The sequence below is a fragment of the Falco peregrinus genome, chromosome 14, assembly GCF_023634155.1.
Source record: "Falco peregrinus isolate bFalPer1 chromosome 14, bFalPer1.pri, whole genome shotgun sequence".
Taxonomy (NCBI): domain Eukaryota; kingdom Metazoa; phylum Chordata; class Aves; order Falconiformes; family Falconidae; genus Falco; species Falco peregrinus.
The window spans coordinates 25,593,746-25,613,035 of NC_073734.1; the positions used below are offsets into that span (position 1 = coordinate 25,593,746).

At 47.6% G+C, this 19,290-nt stretch overlaps 1 protein-coding gene across 1 annotated transcript in view; it reads right to left on the reverse strand.

Annotated features, from left to right (window-relative positions):
• The window catches only part of EDC4 (enhancer of mRNA decapping 4), a 35,593-nt gene extending 18,075 nt beyond the window's left edge, over nt 1-17,518 (reverse strand). The window contains exons 1-15 of the mRNA XM_055818694.1: nt 17,364-17,518; nt 13,054-13,210; nt 11,852-11,963; nt 10,591-10,690; nt 8,972-9,161; nt 7,807-7,954; nt 7,161-7,265; nt 6,116-6,225; nt 5,448-5,531; nt 4,825-4,920; nt 3,695-3,797; nt 3,049-3,229; nt 2,232-2,304; nt 1,692-1,783; nt 841-1,037 (exon numbers count right to left, since the gene is read on the reverse strand). Of these exons, the coding sequence (XP_055674669.1) occupies nt 841-1,037; nt 1,692-1,783; nt 2,232-2,304; nt 3,049-3,229; nt 3,695-3,797; nt 4,825-4,920; nt 5,448-5,531; nt 6,116-6,225; nt 7,161-7,265; nt 7,807-7,954; nt 8,972-9,161; nt 10,591-10,690; nt 11,852-11,963; nt 13,054-13,210; nt 17,364-17,439 (1,824 nt within the window). The 5' untranslated portion in view covers nt 17,440-17,518. The remainder of the gene's footprint in view (nt 1-840; nt 1,038-1,691; nt 1,784-2,231; nt 2,305-3,048; nt 3,230-3,694; nt 3,798-4,824; nt 4,921-5,447; nt 5,532-6,115; nt 6,226-7,160; nt 7,266-7,806; nt 7,955-8,971; nt 9,162-10,590; nt 10,691-11,851; nt 11,964-13,053; nt 13,211-17,363) is intronic.
• Between the last annotated feature and the right edge of the window lie 1,772 nt (nt 17,519-19,290).

Genomic DNA, 19,290 nt, shown 5'->3' on the forward strand with positions numbered 1-19,290 from the left:
GCAGAGTGGCCAAGAAACAGCAAGCTCCTGCACTTCTGCTTGTTGGCATAGCCAAGAAGGGGAGCAGAAACCTGCACTGAGTTAGACAGATGCACAGTGTCAGTGCCAGACAGTGTCTGGAAATGCCCAGCAGTGCTGGCCACACACATGATGGAGCATTAAGACGAATTATATGTTTTCTGACTGCTCTATCAGAGCTCCACTGAGGACTAAATGCTTATGAATCTTCACCAAGACATGCTGTTATCCTTTGCAGAGATCTCCAAATCTTAAGGAATGGTTCACATGCTTCCTGATACCAAAACCCCTGAGCTTTCTGTACAAGTTAGGGTCTGCTGTGTTAGATTCGGAAAAAACCCACCAAGCTTCTGGATTAACAATTTGCAGATCTCATGCAGAAGATGTTACAGTCCCTTCCACCTACCTGATCATTTCTGGCATGCATTCCCCACAAGATCCCATCAGACAGGATGTGCAGAGATGGCATATTGTCTTCCACTGTAGTTACTATCAAAACCCCAAACACCACAGGTAAACCAGTAAGAGCAGTCTCCAAGCGTAAACGCAGTTATTTAGCAAACCTGTATTTCTACACAACACAGCTACATCAGCAGTTTTGCAGCAACACACAGCACTTGCAACACAAGCTTAGGTCAGCCTAGCATTTCAGATTTGCCAGCGTGTCTTTACTAAGTTTGGTCACATGCACAGTGTTTCCTGTCTGCTCTGCATTCAGCTAGCATAGCCTATCAGCTACTATGGCCTAGAAAAAGTTCCCAAAAGTATCAAAATCCAAACCCACCCCTGGTACCACCAATATCAGTGCTGATCTCTGGTTACCTGTTGAAGAGATGTACTTGGTGTCATGAATGCATCTGGAGTCATCAGCTTAGGTTTGGCATCATTTGAGAGAGAAAGGAAGTCTGCTGGTACAGGCAGATCAGCAATGCGCCGCAGGTCTGGTTGAGAGCCATGCACCGATCCTTTTTCAGATCCCAGCCCTTCTGTGCTCAGATCAGCCATGTGGTCTGGAAAGGCTTTCAAAGGAGAAATATAAAACATTTACAGGATCTTCCCCAAAAGCTGAAGATTTAATTCCACAAGGTATACAAACTTAGGCCATTGCCAGCCATACTTGATTCCAAAAAGACCAAGCAAAACCACTGCAACATCCTAGTCAAAGCTTAGGAGAAAGCAAATCCTGTGTTATGCTTACTCTTGTAGGCTAAAGAGTAGATTTTATCAGGCTTTGATAATAAGTGATCCAAGCTTCCTTTTTTCCCTAAACGCAAGGCCAGTTAACAGCCACATCCCAGAATGGTGAATAAACTGAAAAAGCACACTACATGCAGCCCAGTCCGCTCTGCTCCCAAAGCTCTGCTGTCACTCTCATCTCTTCCACCTGACAAGAGGCAAACATCAAGTTCCTGGCACAAGTGCCAAATCACCTAGGAAGGTGAACTCAAGCATGCACAAAGCATTAGCACTGCTAGCCTAACATGTCCCCGTGCTCCATACTTATACCAGGCTCTAGTCAGGTGGCCTGCCTCGTAGCCAGTCCATATTCAGAACTCTTTATGCAATGACACCACTCTATTACAAAGAGGCACCTACAGCTGCCCTCCTGCTACCCCCGCAACAACCTTTAAAGGCTCAGCAACACTGAAGATCAATTTAACACAAATGCTCACCAAACTCCTCATGAGAGCCATGGGAAGGCATGGAGGCACTCATGTCAGGGCTATGAAGAGGCTGGAATCTAATCTGCACATCCTGTAGGGCTCTGCAAAAAAACAGGCATCTCTGATTAGCTTATGAATCACCGAAAGAACTCTAAGACTGAGATTTCTCTTCACAGAACCAATTCTCTTGGAATATGCTTTACAGTTTACTGCCTGAAACAGAAGCGGAGAAGCTGATACTCATTCAGCTGCATCTCCCAGTTCTGGCACCCAGGGTATTAGAAAGATGCTTCCTCAGCACTTAAGCACGAGCACAACTCTTAAGTCACTGCTTACTCATGGCAACAAAAATACTACTAGCTTGCCACAGTACCATGCAAGGCTACTTCCTGGTATGGCAACACTGAACACACCACAGCTACAAGTTTCTATGGGTCCAAGTAATTTTTGTTACAAGCAAAAGGAACCTGTAAGTTAAGTTTCTAGAGGTCAGTGCAGGATTAGGACAGCCATGGACAGCTGCCCATGGTAGCTACTACACGTACTTACTTGGTGTGCACACAGAAGAGTTTTATCAGCACGCCTGCTGCTGATTCAACAGCCCCAGCTCCCTGAGCACCTTCTGGAAGCGAGACAAAAGTAAAACATGAAGTTGGAAGGGAACTGCAAAGTACTAGAAAACCATCATAGCAAATGAACTAGCAGAGAACCAGCATGATACAGCTTTGTAACTTCTCCACTTCAGAGGCGAATTTGCCCTGATAAGGAAAAAACATATCCTACACTCCCTTTACTTTTCAGTGTGACAACAATCTCATTTGCTGTAATCCAGCCAAATAAGCCTCAAGGAAGAGGGGCTTGAGAATAAAAGATACTTCACTAGGTAAAAAGGAAGAAGCTGAGGTCTGGAACTGCCTCGACTGGCTGTTGCAGTGACCAGTTGGATATATTTGGAGACACACTAGCTTATATCAAACAGAAGTTCGGAACAGGGCTCAAACATCCTTCCCGGTTGTAGACAACTATAGTTATGAAGAACTCTGCGATGACTTCCCATCAGCCAACACTGACAACATTCACTCAGTACCCTGTACCAGTCTCACCAAAGCTAAGCAGGCCAACAAGAAAAGATAAACCTCACTCCCCACAAAAAAATTAATTGGCATTCCTATGCAAATTGTCCTAATCACATGAGCACCAATCAGGGACCTGAAGTTTCAGTCGCAGTCTGCTCCTGACTTGCTACCCGTATCAGTGCCCTACCGCTTGTTACTTGGGAGAAGAGACCGGCCTTTCTTAGGAAAGCCAGAACCATCAAAGAAAGAAATCCTGACCTCACAGCAGCCCAATTCTCTTCATCACCTACCCACACTCAAGTTGTCATTTTCCTCTTCTGCTGGGAGCACTTCAGTGTGCCTTAACCGACAGCGGCTCACTGCCTGGATGCCAAAGCTGAGGACTGGGTGGGTGAGGAGGAACTCTGAGATGGAGCTGAAGTAAGCCTTGCCCTCCTCTTGGTTCTGCATCAGCTCCATCACATACAAAACCTGGAAGGATCAGAAACAGTAAGTCACTGGGCTTTCAGAGCAGACCATGTATATGTGTGTGTGGGCTACAAAGCCTAGCCCCTGAACTAGGTTTGGGACAACGGAAATAATACGAGGAACAAAGTCTGGGCCATTTGAATTTGAAACAGAACACCCAAGAGAACCACAATAAGCACACTCCCATCTGAGCCAATGTTGATCAGGAACTCAATCCTACTGTGCCAGACACAGGTGTCTCCAAATGAGAGCTTTACTTAAGGGTGAGAGACACTGCTCAAGGCTCCTCAGGATTAATCAGATGAATTGTTACATTTGTCATCTTATCGTGAAATAGCTGAGGCCAATCTCTACATTTTTAGCTATTAACATGCAAATCCTAGACCTAGGCAGCAGAACCAGCCACACAGAAGGCCGTTTCTCCTGTTACCATCACCCACACAGCCAGCAACAAAATGAACCACCTACTTTTCTCTGGACATCGCTCAGTATCAGATATTCAGCAGAGAGATCCAGGCAGACTTTCAGGCTGGGAAGAATACTCATGGAGCTGAAGATGTCAGGAGAAAAGCTAGATCCATAAATAAGAGGGACGGGAGGTGAAGAAAGCAAGGTAGATTAGCACAACTAGAACAACTGCTATGAATCTGCATTTAAAAAAATATGTATCTTCAAAAGTTTACAGCCATATTACAGTGCAACCACCCACTAGAACTAAAACATCATTGCAGAAATCAGTGCTGACTTCAGCTGAGAGACCAGCAGAGAGATCACACAATAGGATTAAGTTATGGATTCTGAACATTTATATGAAAGATGACATGTCCCACATTCATAGGAGGACAAAAGCCAATGCTACAGATTTAAAAACAAAAATCCACCAAAACAAAATAACTCTTCTACAGGTTTTTGACCTTCTGTAGTATGAGGCAGAAAAAGCAGCACTCGGCTGTATGCCATATTCTTCTTGCTTTAAGAGGACAATTCAGATATGGCCTTAAGCATTCATGTCATCAGACAGGCCATGACCCACCAGCAGAAACCTAAAATTAGGGAACATAAGCTGAGTGAAGAAATGGACTAAAGCAGAATTTGAATTTCTGGACCTATACGGCTCAGCAAATAATCCCTGTACAATTGCTTCAGCTCTGTCAACATAACAGCTCCTCATAATTTAAATCAGAAAAAGCAGTAATAGGAAAAGATCCTAGACTGCTCATTGAATATCTACTATTTTTACAGAAGAAAGCACTCAAGGTGTGCAGTTTTGGAATGCCTCTCCTCATGCTGCAGGTATGTCTATACTCTATGGAACAAAGCAAAAACAACAGGTCTCAGTAACACCAAGGAGACTGTATGAAGTATCAACCTCCCCGGCCTTGCTGAAGGTCGACCTTACAGTCTGCCACAGCCCTGACAGCTTTCAACACAGGTCAGGCTGGCACAGGAGGTGCCTCTACCTGGGGCTAGAGTAGACTCCTTCGGAGATCAAGGACCACCTTTGTAAATTAAGTATACCTGGAATTTGAGACCTTTGTTACAATCCACTGCTCGAAGTAAGCCCAACCCTTCACAGGAGCTGGCACACCAACACCTACCGGACAGTTTGCAGACAGGTCCAAGACACAGTGCACCACATCTTCAGTTCTCTGTTCTGATCTGCTCCTGTAATGAGAAATCTCCAGAAGGGAACCCTGCAAGCACAACAGACACAAGTTCTCTTAAAGATATGGTCCTTCCGATATGGACATTTCACAGAAAAGTTCCTCACAAGCTGCCCATAGCTGATTTTGCCCAACTGCATCCTAAAGTTTGCAGAAAACTTCTGCTTCCGAGGGAGATTAGAAACCACTACAGCTCTCAAGAACCTTAAGGCCACAACTGACTGAAGAAAGAATAAAAATAAAAAGCTATTCTTTTAACCAACTGCAGTTGAATTTGGAGGGTAGCAGGCTGGTTGAAACCGACCATACCACACATCTGAAAGGACTCATCAATTTATTCATGGACTTGACACTAAGATTAAGGTCACTTTAGGCTGTGCTCCAGAGCCTTATTTATTTCTCCATCCCTAGAAAATTGACTACAAAGGGAACAGGACTTGCTCCTGCCACAAAGCTAAACTTTTACAAGTACCATGCGGTTACAAGGAACCCTCCAAAGGTAGAGTTAGAAGACACTACCAAACTTTGATACTTCAAGTACTGGATTTGGAACTTACTCTGGGTCTTGTTTTTTATGGTTGTCACAAAACAGCAGGCAGGAAAGAGGCCTACCATCATGGGGTTTCCACTCATGAAGACACCTGGGAAAGAATCAGAGAAAACATCCAAGTGTGCAGGGAGTGGTAAATGAGGAAGACAAGAGGTGGGCACTGAACACATTATTCCTTGTCCAAAGGCAGCATTAAGTCAGCAGCCACCAAGTGTTACCAACTTGTAGCTGTTTACAGGCTTATATAAAATAAGGACATCATAGCCCATGCAGACATAAATTGTGATTAAAAAATAAATATAATCACATGTTGCCATTTGGTTTGGTGTTTTAACCAGGGTGCAATACACAAAAGAAGTCAGCATCGAGAGGAACAGCTCAGAGTAGCTTTCTGCATTTACAGAGACAGTGCAAAAGAGTCTGGCTACAGCCTGTGCAAAGCACAGAACTCTGGTTTCCAGACACAGCTCTTTGCTTTTTCCCTAAGCTCACCAAACCTTGTGCGAAAGTCATCGATACAGCTCTTCAGCAACAAAGTACTTTACAAACATTCACCCTGTATCTTTATAATGTCCTGAGAATTAACATCACAGAAGATTCTGTAACAAGGAAATTCTCACAGATAAATTGCTGCTCTCAGTTCCAAGATCCTTCATTTTCTAATTCTCCAGTTACCTTGGCTCATCTTGCCCCTCAATATAGATCTGCCAGAATTTGACAAAACCATCATGACTTGCTGTGGCCAACACAGTTCCATCCGGAGAAAGTGCTCCCTCACTGAGGCACTACACAGAGGGGTAGGGGGAGAGGGAAGACACAGAAAAGTCATTATATAGCTTTTTTTATTTCACAGGAAGACAGACTACTCTCTTCAAACAGGAATTTGACTAACAGTCCAATAGTGCAGGAGATCAGAACGATTTCCGACAGACACATCACTAGACAGCTTAACCCTTCACAGAAGAACTGACAGGATATTTTTTTTTTTTTTTTTTTTTTTTTTGGTAATAATAACAATCACCTTTTCCGGACAGCAAGTTTAAGTACAACAGATTGTGCTGCTACTGTTCCTACAGTTACTCATGTTATGAACGCAGTTCGTTTTCTTTTAGGATCTTGTGGCTTTTCACAATCATTATTGTTTCATCTAAGCGATAAAAATAGTTTGTCATCATCCTGTTCAAGAAGCAAAACTGGACTCTTTCCAGTTGTTTCTTTTATATTCAAAATATCGCCTACTGGATACTCAGCTGCAGTCCTGGTCCACTGCATTCACATCTAGAACTACAGTCACTGGAGAAATCATAGAAAAACTAAAGTTGACACCGGGCTTAATTATCTCCTTCCTATCCAGCAGTAAACCACAGCATTGTTAAGTGTGCCATTTACCAGGAGATACAACAAGACAGTTGAAATACAGCCCAGGCTGTCAAACAGGCCCTTGGAAACACAGGTAAGATTTTCCAAGAGCCATTTTCAAAGCAAATGACTACACATTCACCTCAGCTCCTTAAACAGAGGTTACTTACCAACAGCATGTGCACAGAGCCAGTAGGTTGTGGGTGATAGTGTGGGTGAGTAAGAAACTGGGTTGGTTTTTTTACAGCCAACCATCCTAAGAACTAGAGCTCCTGAGACACCAGGACACAAAGAAAACCTCAGCGATGACCTGTGTGATGGCAGTGAAGAAAAAAAGAAGAAAAAAAAAAAGCTTTACTACCGTGCTGTGGCCTTTCACTACGATGAAGCCTTCTTTGATGCTAGGCACCTCCACCGGCCAGGAGCTGTTGTTCGTTCGGATAAGGTCCAAATCCCACACCTCTGCCTGGAAAACAAACATGCAGGCACACAGGTTTATTTCCACAACTACTGGTCTGATCCAGTGGAGATTTTTTTAGATCCACTATCTCATATCCTGACATACCAGCCCAACGGCAAGTACGTGACATAAACCTTCCCATTTTCACCCAATTTGGCCATTAGATTCCTGGCATCCAGCCATACATAAATGCAGGGAATTGCTCTTGGCAATTGTGGCTGCTGCTCACCAAGCCCCCTCCCTCCCCTACATACTGGCTCAGCCTCAACAGAAGAGCAATGCCTCTGGCCCTCCACATTGTTTCTAGTGGTCCTGGCTATTTGATGGCGAGCAGAAATGATCACTTTCCATCTTCCTGAGGCCCAAAGAAAGATCAGTATGACCTCTCCTCAGAGGAGAAGAATCCCACATCTCATATTAGGGAGGATCCTCAACATGGACTAGACAGGAGCCTTTACAACCCTAACCATATGAGCTCTTTCCTTCATTAGATTCTCTCCTGCTAATGGTAATAAGGGACAATGTTTCAAGAATAGGGTTTCCTTACCCTGTCCTCATGCAACAATGCCAACGTCTGACTTCCCTCTTCACCACTCTCCTCATTATCATCCGGAATGAAAGGGCACCAGATGATTCGTCGAGAGGTGTTCAAGGGTGTATTCTCAGGTCGCTTGATGTTAACCAAGATCTCCTCTCTGATCACCATGGTTAAGAAATGTAACATTCTGGCTGTGTTATTAATGCTCAGCAATAACCTATTCAGGCTTGGCCCTCTTAAATACTGTAAAACCTCAAGATTTTTTGGCTCACTGATTCAAATGAAACTAGGTAAAAGGATTCTGCTAAGAAAGCAGACAAGCCACCGTTTCTCTGCTGGCAGAAGAGGTTAAGCTTCCAAAGGTTAAGTCTCATAATTTTCTCTTGCAGGCTGCAGACAGGGTAAGCACAACAGGGGCACACAGCCACATCTGAATGTGCAATCCATGCAACTGCTGGTGGACAGATTAACTGATTTCAGCTAGTGTCACAACACTACCACAGAAAGACAGGAAAGCTAACACACTGCCCCAGGCTGAGTGCTCTAGTCCACCCCTACAGATCAGACCTTAAACAACTACTACTGCCTTTGCTCCAGTTGCTTTTGAAGTGATGGTATACAATTAAAATTCAGAAGCCACAACCTACAATGACATATCCCACAGACTGACATGCTTCCCAAAAGTACTAAGCAGTCACTCCTAGCAATTAAAAGGCAAAGATTTAGGGCAATGAATGAAACACTGAAATTTCAGAACCACCAGAAGAAGGTTTGGAAGGAAGATAGTGAGTGGGAAGGAACTATTACGTCCTCTTCCCCAGAAAAGTAACTAAGAAAAGAGCTAGACAAATGTGAGTAAAAAACCATCGCACAGTTGAGGTAACACCACCCATCTGCAAGGCCAGCTAACACAGACTGACACTTCTGTTTTTGCTTGGACCAGAAAGGAACACCAACACGTCAGCCCTAGAATTTCAAGTTACATGCCATTTCAAGTAATAACTGGGCTGAATACAGGCACAGGGTGACTGATACTCTGGAAGGGGCAGAACTATTGACCTTCCCCCTGCAAGCTGCTATTCTGGAAAGGCTACAAATAAGTTGCAGTTTGGAGGTTGTATTCACATTAACTACCACACAAAGACGCATATGAGCATATCTTCTGACAAGATACTGGATCTTTTCTTTATCCATGGCCAGGCGCCAGACAAAAAGGTTGCCAGCCTCATCCAGGCATGCCAGCTGGTTGGAGTTGAGATGAGCAAAAGCCAGGTCTGCCACACCACCTGTGAATCCTTTCAGCAAGGTCCGCTCAGCAGTGCTGATGCTCAACACCCGCACCATAGCGGAGCCATTACTGGCAGCTGCAGAAAAGACAGAGGGAGAAGTCACCGTTGATCTGTGTGGTTCCCCGCAGGACTGCCTTTGCTCCCAACCGTCAGCATTTCTAGCGCCCATCCTGCCGTCAGCTGCCACAGGCAGCACTCTGAAAACCCATATCAACAGGTACCACGTTAACAAGCACTTTCAACACAGGCACAAATATTCACTGCACTTCTCAGATTTGGCGCAAAGACTGGAACGGCAGCATCAAGGAGGACTTTGCCTGCCCCTATAAGGGGCAGTGTATTTAAGGGAAGCTTAATTCCCCTTATCTTCTGTTTCTCAAGCACCACAAATTCTAAGTTGTTCTACTTGAAAAGAACGCAACAGAAATTGACTTCCCATAATACCCAGGGTTAGCCTCATGAAAGATGCCTTCACTAATGTAAGGCCTAAATCTTTAGCCCAAGCTCATGATAAAGCTTCCAAACCTCCAAGGCTGACCTTCAGTGACAGTGAATTAGTTTTAACAGCATTTTCATTTGCAGTAACCGGAGAAAAAGAGTCACTGAGAGGCAGCTAGCTCAAATACATGTTCTGTAAGGGGAATGTAAAAATCATAAACATTCACCTGGCAAAAAGCACTGCTTTTGGCTTGCATTGCTGAAAAGAACATGCTTTAGAGCACACACACCCCAAGCAAAGCTTCCCCATTTCAGACAAACGTCACTGTGGCACAGGCAATCTTCTGGAGACCATATTGCTTCCACTTCTTGATGCCCACGCCAGCCCTAGCAGACCACTCAGCTTTCCAGAGTGTTACTGCACCCAAGCTTTAATACTTTTTAAAAGGGTGAGACACCCTAAAGCTGCTCTAAAATAATCTCAGCTAGGAAAAAAAACACAGTAGCAGAGTTGTAGATTTCATAAAAGGCCAGACAAACTGAAAGGGGGCTAGAACTGAGAAGAAAGGAAAGAGCTGACTGAGCTCTAAACACTATGTGCTTATATGAGAACAGAGACATTGCAGATGACTAAGTGTTCATTTGTTTCATATATGTTATGAAACAGTATTTCCCTGCATTGTTCTGCTCTTCTCTCCCTTTCTATTGCAAAATACACTGCATATGCATTGCTCTTTGGCTCCTCTATATTTAGCCTTAAACTCAACTCTAAATTTATGCAAGCAAATCCATCGCAAACATTTATCTGCTCAAATTACCACAGGCAGGGCTGTTTCTGTGCTTAGCTACAGAGAAGCTTGTTTGCAGCAGAAATATTTAATTAGAGGACTAATCGGAACATCAGCTTACTGTCCAGCAAAACCAATATAGTCAACAGCACTCCAAGTATTGCAAGATGTGCTTCAATTACTGACATTTACCTTCTTCTGATGCAAACTTTGCCTCTTTTAGAGATACACAGAGCAAAATAATACAAATCACATCCAAGACAGAGAAGGTATCTCACCTCTAATGGCATAAGCCAGGTAAGAGTTTGAAACAGCTATCAGATTGCCATAATAATATTTCTGCTCCCAGTCATATCTAGCAACAGGCTGTATTTTCACCTGCTCAGGAGAAAGAAAACAAAACATGAGAAATGTCTGGAATTAACTTTTTCCTGCAATAAACCTGCCAAATATACAATTTCCTCCAGGGAAGATCTGTAATGTTTAATAGGGAACTGTTAGAAGCACCAGTTGGTAAGGAGAATTGCACTTGAATGCCAGGTAGCAGAGCCCTGAACATTCAAACTTCTGGAGGCTGATGAATGTCTCCTTTCATGGAGCGCATGCCTTCTTGCAATGGATTTGTCATGCTGCAGAACACCACGCTACCCTGCAACTACAGCAAAGCAGCCCTTATCTCTTCATTAGCATTAGTGTCAGGATTCCCATTCTTAGAAACTTTTTTTGAAATACAGAAACACATTTGCTGCATAGGCACTTGCATAGTTTTAATACTGCTTTCCAAGAAACTGAGAGTCTGGTCTTATTTGGTATCTCTGAGCAAAGAATTAAGAAATACTATGGAAATTACAGCAGTGATCCTCCCTGTCATTTTTATCTTCAGAATTTTCTACAAAAAACAGTGTACAGTACATTAACATGGTACAGTATTTATTTACTATCTCTGTGGTCCCTTAATTCACTGCACATTAAGGAAAAAAATGATATAGTATGGAAAAGGGCCAAGAAGATGAAGACCAGAGCGTTCTCTCCTAATGCCTAGCATTTCTTCTGAGCATGTCTTAGTATTCTGCTACAGCACTAGTTCTGGTATCAGCATATTGGTTCTTCTGCATGTTGGATCTGCTGGGTGGAGCCCTCAGCAGGACTGAAGCTAGCAAACCATGAAGAATTTTTGTTTCGGTTCTCCCAAACGCCCCCCACTGTGAAGACCTTCCAGTGAAGAAACAACAGCAGGAAAAGCTTGCTTGTGAAGGAATGACACCTTCCCGTGAATCTACAGCTTAGGTCATGGACTTATTCCTGAAAATTAGAGGATAACTTGGCCAGATTCTGAAATAAGAGTAACAACCACTGACAAGACACCACTCCAAATTTTTGCCCCTCTTTAAGCTCTTTGACAAACTTCTACTTAATTTAAAGCTCCTATAACACAGGAAAAGGGACAGTAATTGCTGTTTAAAAATATTCAAGCATGAGCTCACATGACCCAAAAAAATCCCCAAAACCACAGAACTACGCTTTCCTCTTGCTCCTTACCTTGTTACTCCCTCTGGCCTTACTGGTGATGCTGGAATCACTGCTGGCCACTATCTCCACATCTTTTGCTGATATCACTATGCAAGTGGAGCTGTCATCACCTGAAAGGCAGCTTTTAAGAAAAACAAAAGGGGGAGGTAAAAAAAATTCACCATCAGACAGGAGTCACAGGAAGAGAAAAGAGGTCAGATATTTGCTATTCGTAATTTTAACACCAATGCAGGAGTATCTGTGCATCCAGGAAGTCTGAGCTGAACAACTGAAAAGAGAATCTACTTTCAGTCAAGACCCTCCTTTCTCCATGTGTCACAGGTTTGTCAGTGCCAAGCACCCAGTTTCTTCAGCTTAAAATCCTCCAGTCCATATGACTTGAGCACAGACCTACATTTGGTTAAAGTAGCCTTGACTACGACCCAACACTGGAAGGTGCAAAGAGACCAAAGTCAGTCAGTTGAACCTCATCAACCACAGTGCATGCTGCTCATGGTTCTCACAGCAGCCTCTCACAAAACTATGACCAGAGAACCCAAACAAAAGCTATTTACACGAGCTCTAATGTTAAGAGTCAGCACATGAAGCCAAGCATTATACTAATTAGACTGATGTGGATTTGTGTTATTACTTCCATGACAAATCCAAAGTATTCTATATGCATATGTTCTCTTGCATATAAGCAGTAAAAGCACAAGTATTGGCCAAAATGCATTGACGTGTATGCACAACTCAGCAAAGAGTTAGACGGAAATCCAGCTCAGGATCATTTGTCCTGCTTTATGTCATGCGGACAGCAATACTTCGACAAGCACAAGGTCTACCATACTGCGAACTGGTAAAAGTTACCCTCAGGTACCTTGGGTCCCTGAAGGAGTCCAGCTGGAGGTCTACTGAGAATGCCGTTTCACCCAGAGCCCTGCTAATTTACCTCCAACCTTATTTACAATGTCTGCCATGCGACTAGTTCTGCTCCCCTTCTCTCCAAACAGCTCTGCCAATATTCTGCACTTCCTAAGCAGAAGGATGGCAGGCTCCACACACCAGCCTCACAAAAACTACAAAAGCTCTGACCAGCAGCACTGACTCACAGCTGTCACCTGAACTCGATGTAAAACTCTTCAGATTCCCAGCGTGCTTGTCCAGGCTAACCAGAACTCATTTTCGATCGTTTTCCTATTCACACTCAGCCTTTCTTCGACAAAACTTACATGACTTGTTTCTCCTGCAGGGCTCCCAGAGAAATGCTGCGATGCGCCGGCTTAGCCAAAGAAGGTCCATCTCCAGCTGCAATGGGATCAGGCACCAGCAGTCCATTCAGGTCTCCGTTATAGGAATTTGACGGTCTCCGGTTCTCATTCACCGAACCTAGGGAAAAGCATGGCCAACTGTGCACAACATCTATTTAAAAGAAATAGCACTGAGTGAAATACACTCCCTCCAGGCTGTTCTGTCAGGTTCTACTGGTCTGCCAGGCAGAATACACTGAATTAGTTGGGAAAAGTATTCTCCAAAAACGATGCGTGAGAGACCTCCCACGTAAGAAACACAAACAAGTGAAGTCACAGCTCTGTTCTTGCACAAGCAATCCCAGCAGACCAGAAAAACACCCAAGAACAGGTACAAGGAACTGACCAGCTTCGAGGAGGATCAAATAGTCTTGGATCAGAAAGACTAAGCTGGTAATTCAGATTTCCTGAATCAAGTACCAGATCAAAAGGTTCCTGAAAGGTCATTTCTAACCCTCACATCTGCAGAGAGATCTCCGAAGTCCAGCAACACAGCGGCTCGTTGCAACACTTGGGGTTGGCTGGAAATGCTAAATTTGTTACTCCAAAACTGGCTTCTGAGTGCGAGACCTGACCTCAAAGTCCACTGGCTATGGAACTACGCAGCTGTCCCTAGGCGATTCCTGCATTTTTCCCTTGGTTGATTAGTGACATAGAAGTTTACAGCACTCAAGTTCTACATAAAGCAACTATTCGTTCAGAGTTTCAGCTGTGCTTTGAGGATGCACGTGCCCTGACTTCATATATTTGGCCTAGCACAAGTTGCCTGGTGGCCTCCATACCTTCTGAAGGCTTTTAGAAGGACCAGATGCAACAGGTGGTGAAGGAGACTCCTCTGTTTCACTAGCAAGGTACATAGAGCACAAGCCCACTCCATCTGCACTTACACATCAGCACAGCGAAGTCAAAGCCTCGTGTCTCAACAAAATCCTCGCTTGAAATTTTCACTGGTTTTGAAAACTGAAATTTCATATACTGTTGCCAGGTAACAACTGCTGTGGAGCTGTTGCCATTGCAAAATGGCTGCTCCCAGGACCAGAAGCTCCACTACTACTCTCACATGTAACAAACCCAAATGTAACTGGGGGCAAGAGGTATGTCCTTTGAACGCAAGGCAAGCTTTCAGTTACCAAACAGGCTTTAGTGTACCAGGATGAGTGCTGCCGCCTACAGAAATAACTGCAACTATATTTAAAACTTGCCTGTTTATGAACAGCCATTAAATCAGCGACTATGCTATAGCCACAAAAAGCCTGTGCAGCAACAGGGTATCCTGACGCAGAGACCATCTGGGCACTCACCTCAGTTTACCTGCACTGCATGAAGAAAGCAGCACTCACACAGCATGAAGAAACTTCAAGGCCAGCAAACGCGATCCTGTGTAACCACCTAACACATTTGTGCTGTGCTTGCTACTGCAGCATTAAGATGCACCCCTTACTCCTATAGCGTATGGTGGGTGCTTGTCCAGTTGCAGCTCCTTCCATCAACTGCAATTTATCCTTTGCAACCAAGAGCAGGAAAATATCCACTACAGAAAAAGCATCCAGGCTGCCAGAGAAAGGTGATACACTCTTTTCCCTATTTGCAGCAACAGGAATGCTTCACATCTCTCTCTTTTATGGACAACAGGACAGTGACGTTTGCGCCATGGGAAAGGGAAGGAGGAAAACACACCCCAGAGGCTGATGGGCACAAGAACAGTACACCGAAGCTCAGGAATGGGCTTAGCCCATCACTCTGTCTTAGGGAGAGCCAGACAAGCACAGACAAGCTGCCTGTGCACAATCCTGAAGGTATAAAAGAAGGGAAATAGCTCAGTGTTTAGTAGGTACACGAACAAAACCAAAATGTTAACCTAGACTGGTAGATCTAGGCCTCAAAGGGAAAGAAATGAGGTCGTATTAATTATCTTTTCAAAGAGAAGGAAAGCAGGAGCAGTCAGAGCTGAGATACTGAACTCTTCCTGCTCCTGCTGTCACCTGCACCAGAGGATGCTACTCTGTACTGAACAGTGAGCCCATGTTAAAACCTGGGTCCTGCCCACAACCCCAGCAGGGACTCCATAGCATGCTGGCACTGATGGTCTGTCTACGTGCCCCAGAGTTTGATCATGCAGCTCAACCTTGCCGAGGACATGGCATTAAAAAAAAAAAATGGCAAGGGCTAACAGAGCAATGGATGTTTGCTGAAACTGGGAGAAAACAGTGTTCAGAGAGACTAGGGCAGTGGATCGCATTTCCACTATCACCAAACCCAGCACAACTAAAAAAGTATTGTGACAGTTGCAAACTCCTCAGAGCAGGGAGTGTTTCTTGTCCCCTGCCTGGACAGCACCCAGACTAATGTAATGCTGCTCATAGCTATGGGCACCTAGTACTGCAAAATCTTCTTTGTGGCAATAGCGTTGGAAAGAAGCCATGCTGGTCTCTTCTGGGTATTAAAATCTGCAAGTAAAAGCCAGGGTATAATAGAAACTAGAACTAAAGAGGACCTTGACCACAGCAACTTTGTGCCAGACAAGACTAGACCTACACATACATTCATGAGGCTGCTTATATTCTCTTTCAAAAGCCTTGAAGGATCCCAGTTTCCCCTTCCTCTGACATCCTAACAGGATTTTCAGAGGCTTTCAGTTAACGTATGCGTACTCTTGCTGTTCACTTTATCATGCCCAGTTCCTTCAAGTCTATTTGCTCTTACCCAAGCAGTGATTTCTGTGAACAACCACCACAGGTTCCTTACTGCTTGACTTACTGTCCATTTACTCCTTTTCTTCTCAACAAGCACCTTCTTGTGCACTAGAGCTGACGGAGCAGGTATAAAGGGAGTGAGTAAGAGAAGAAAAACAACAATAAATAACTAATAATAAATAACTAACTCCTTTGCTTCAACCAGCAAGAGAAGCTGCTTCAGGGGAAAGCTGCTCTCACCTTGAGAGAACAGAAACAACTCCAACCATTACCATAAAGCATTGTTTCATTTCAGAAATTGCTTGTGAAACAAGCATTCCCCATCCCTGCGCCTTTCAGTCTTTCAAGTACAGAGTGCTGCACTGTGACGGAAAAATGTATTTTCTTATAAGAATTGTAATCTTGAAACACACAAGCGCTCTAGAAACAAAAGAGACTACTTCCAGTAACGGTAAGTTTCTCTATGGGCAGTAAAATTAATGAAGGCGACTTCCTGTAGGTTTGCCCCATCTGCTCCCATGCCCCTGCACCTCTGCCACATCAACCCTTCGTCCAGCCTTTAGGCCAAGCAAAAGGCAGCACACACGACAGTTGCTTTGGAGGTAGCACATTCGTACCAACTCTCAGGATGCTTAAAAGCTGTTATTCCTGCCCTTCCCTCAACAGGAGCGCAACATGGGCATCAATTCTGTCTTCTACAAAGAAGCTAAGGTTTTTTTGCAAAACATCCACGGTCTCAGCCTCCTTTGGACCATTAGCTCATCAGGTTTGCATGAAATGCCACGGTAGGGTCAAAAAGCTCTGAGGGGGGCGAGAGCGAGGGGCTCCGGGGGAGCAGGAACAGGCTGGCTCCCAAGGCTCGGCTCCCCACTGCGGGCAGGAGGGGGCCCGCAGAGCTCCGAGAAGCTCGGGGTCAAAGGAGCAGACTCGCAGGCGCTTTAGAAAGCGGTTTGCAATCTCGTTTCGCCTTCAAGGGGGAGAGCGAAAAGTTTGCGGGAAGGGTGAGGATGGCAGCGATCCCGGAGGGCCCGACAGCCCCCCGCGCCAAGCCCAGCGAAGCCCCCGGGTTACTCACCGCGCCGCAGCAGCGGCGGGAGCCGCGGCCGGGGGGGGGGGGGGGAGGGGCGGCTGGGGGGCAGCGCCGCCGGGCTCCCAGGGGCAGGGCCCGCAGGCCCACAGCCGCGCCAGCCCGCGGTCCCGCTCCGCCCCGCCACCGCGGCCCTCCCCGCGGGCCGGGGGCTCAGCCCGGGCCACCGGCACCGCTCCCCACCGGCACCGGGCGCTGCGGGAAGGGCGGCAGGGCCGAGCGGGACCCCCCACCCTGGGCGGGACGCTGCCGGCGGAGGCCGATGTCGACGGCGCCCCGAGGGGAAGCGGGCCGGGCCCGGGCCCGGAGCGCGGCCACCTGGCACGCGGCCACCTGGCACACGGCAAGGCCCCGGCGCGGCGACCGAGGGGAGTCCCGGGGCAGGGCGGCGCGGTCGCCGGCCCAGTGCAGTGACCCCACCCCGGCCAGGCCCGCCGCACCCGGCCCCTCACCTCCCGGCCGGTCCAGCTTGAGGATGTCCCGCAGGTGCTGGGTGGCGTCCTCGATGTCGATGCTGGAGGAGGCCATGGGGCCCAGTTCGCTTCCCGCCGCCGCCCGGCCCGCCGCCACCGCACTGCCCCAGCCCGGCCCGCCACCCACGCTTCCGCCTCCGGTCCAGGCCGCGCCGCGCCGGCCGGAAAGCTCCTCCGGGACGCAGCGTTCCGGGCGCAGCGGGGGCGGAGCCGGGCCGGCCCCGGGGCGGGCAGCAGGGCCGGGACCGGCGGCGGTGGGAGGCGGCGAGCTCTTCCCCACCGCCCCTTCCTCCTCCTCGCGGGGTCCCGCCAGGGCCGGCAGCGTCAGGGCGCGCGCGAGCCCTTGCTCCTTCCCCCGGGCCGTTCCGGAGGGTTACAGCCTCCCACCGCCGCCGGCCCCGCGCCCCGGTTTTCCTGTCTCGGCCGTTCCCCCACGCCGGCCGCCGGGCTCGGGCCCGCGCTGTGCGGCTCAGCCGAGGCCCGCGTTCACCGCGGGTGCGGGGACAGCTGGGACAGCAGATGAGTGGGGCGACAGAAGTGGCCTGCGGGTGTCAAAGCTGCTGACCGATGCTGATACAGGAATGCGGTGTTTGTGTCTTCCCGGCAAGGAGTGGGAGCATGGCGAAAGGTGGGGAAAAGAGCCCCTGAAAGATCTAGGTGACCAATTTCAGGGGACAACCGTGCGGGTCCCGTTTAACGGCCTGAAAGAATCTCAGTTCAGATGTTTTTAAACTTATGCCTGCCACATGCACCGTCCCTTGAAACTGCCCTTGAAAGCAGCTCCCCCGGCTTGCGCAGCCCCACACAGGGATGGCCAGCCCTGCACCTGCCCGGGCCTGGCTCCCTGTAAACCTCTGGCTGTGGACGCTGCTCCTCTCTCCCAGCCATCGGCTCCGAGCGCCACTTCCCCAGCAGCACCAGAACAGCCCTGGGTTTCCAGCGGGGGATGTACGGGAACGCTTCGGTACCCGATGGGAGGGCCCCAACCTCAGCCTCCCAGCAAGCCCTGTCCCACTTCAGCGGCCAGAGCAGCCGGCTCCGGGAAATGGCCGGCCTGAGGCCCCCGCGGCATCCCTGGCCAGTCTCAGAAAGGGAAGTGCCAAGTTCAGAGAGAACCACAGGATCATTCAGGTTGGAAAAGACCCTCAAGACCATAGAGTCCACCCGCTAACCCAGCGCTGCCAAGGCCACCACTAGCCCACGGCCCCAGGCACCCTGTCCAGGCGTTTTTTTAAACACCCGCAGGGCTGGTGGCCCCACCGCCTCCCTGGGCAGCCTGTGCCAGTGCTTCAACACTTCTTCCCTCCCAGGGAAGAAACGTTTCCCGATACCCAACCTAACCCTCCCCTGGCGCAGCCTGAGGCCGTTCCCTCTTGTCCCGTCACTTGTTACCTGGGAGCAGAGACCGACCCCCCTGCCTACAGCCCCTGGCAGGCAGCTGGAGGGAGTGAGAAGGATCCCCCTGAGCCCCCTGCTCTCCAGGCTGAACCCCCCCAGCTCCCTCAGCAGTTCCTCATCAGATTTGTGCCCCAGCCCCTTCACCCACCTCTGGACACGCTCCAGCACCCCTATGTCCCTCTTCTAGTGAAGGGCCCAAAACATCCCACAGGATTTGAGGTACAGCCCCACCAGGGGTGAATACAAGGGGATGATCACTGCGCTGGTCCTGCTGGCCGCGCTGTTTCAGACACAAGCCAGGATGCTGTTGGCCATCTTGGCACACTGCTGGCTCATGTTCAGCCAGCTGTCACCCAACACCCCCAGGCTCTTTTCCATCAGGCAGCTTTCCAGCTGCTCTACCCAAAGCCTGAGTTGCATGAGGTTGCTGTGACCCACGTGCAGGACCCAGCACTTCTCCTTGATATACACTTTAAAGGCAAGCTCAGCGAGGCATGCTGATCCCTTG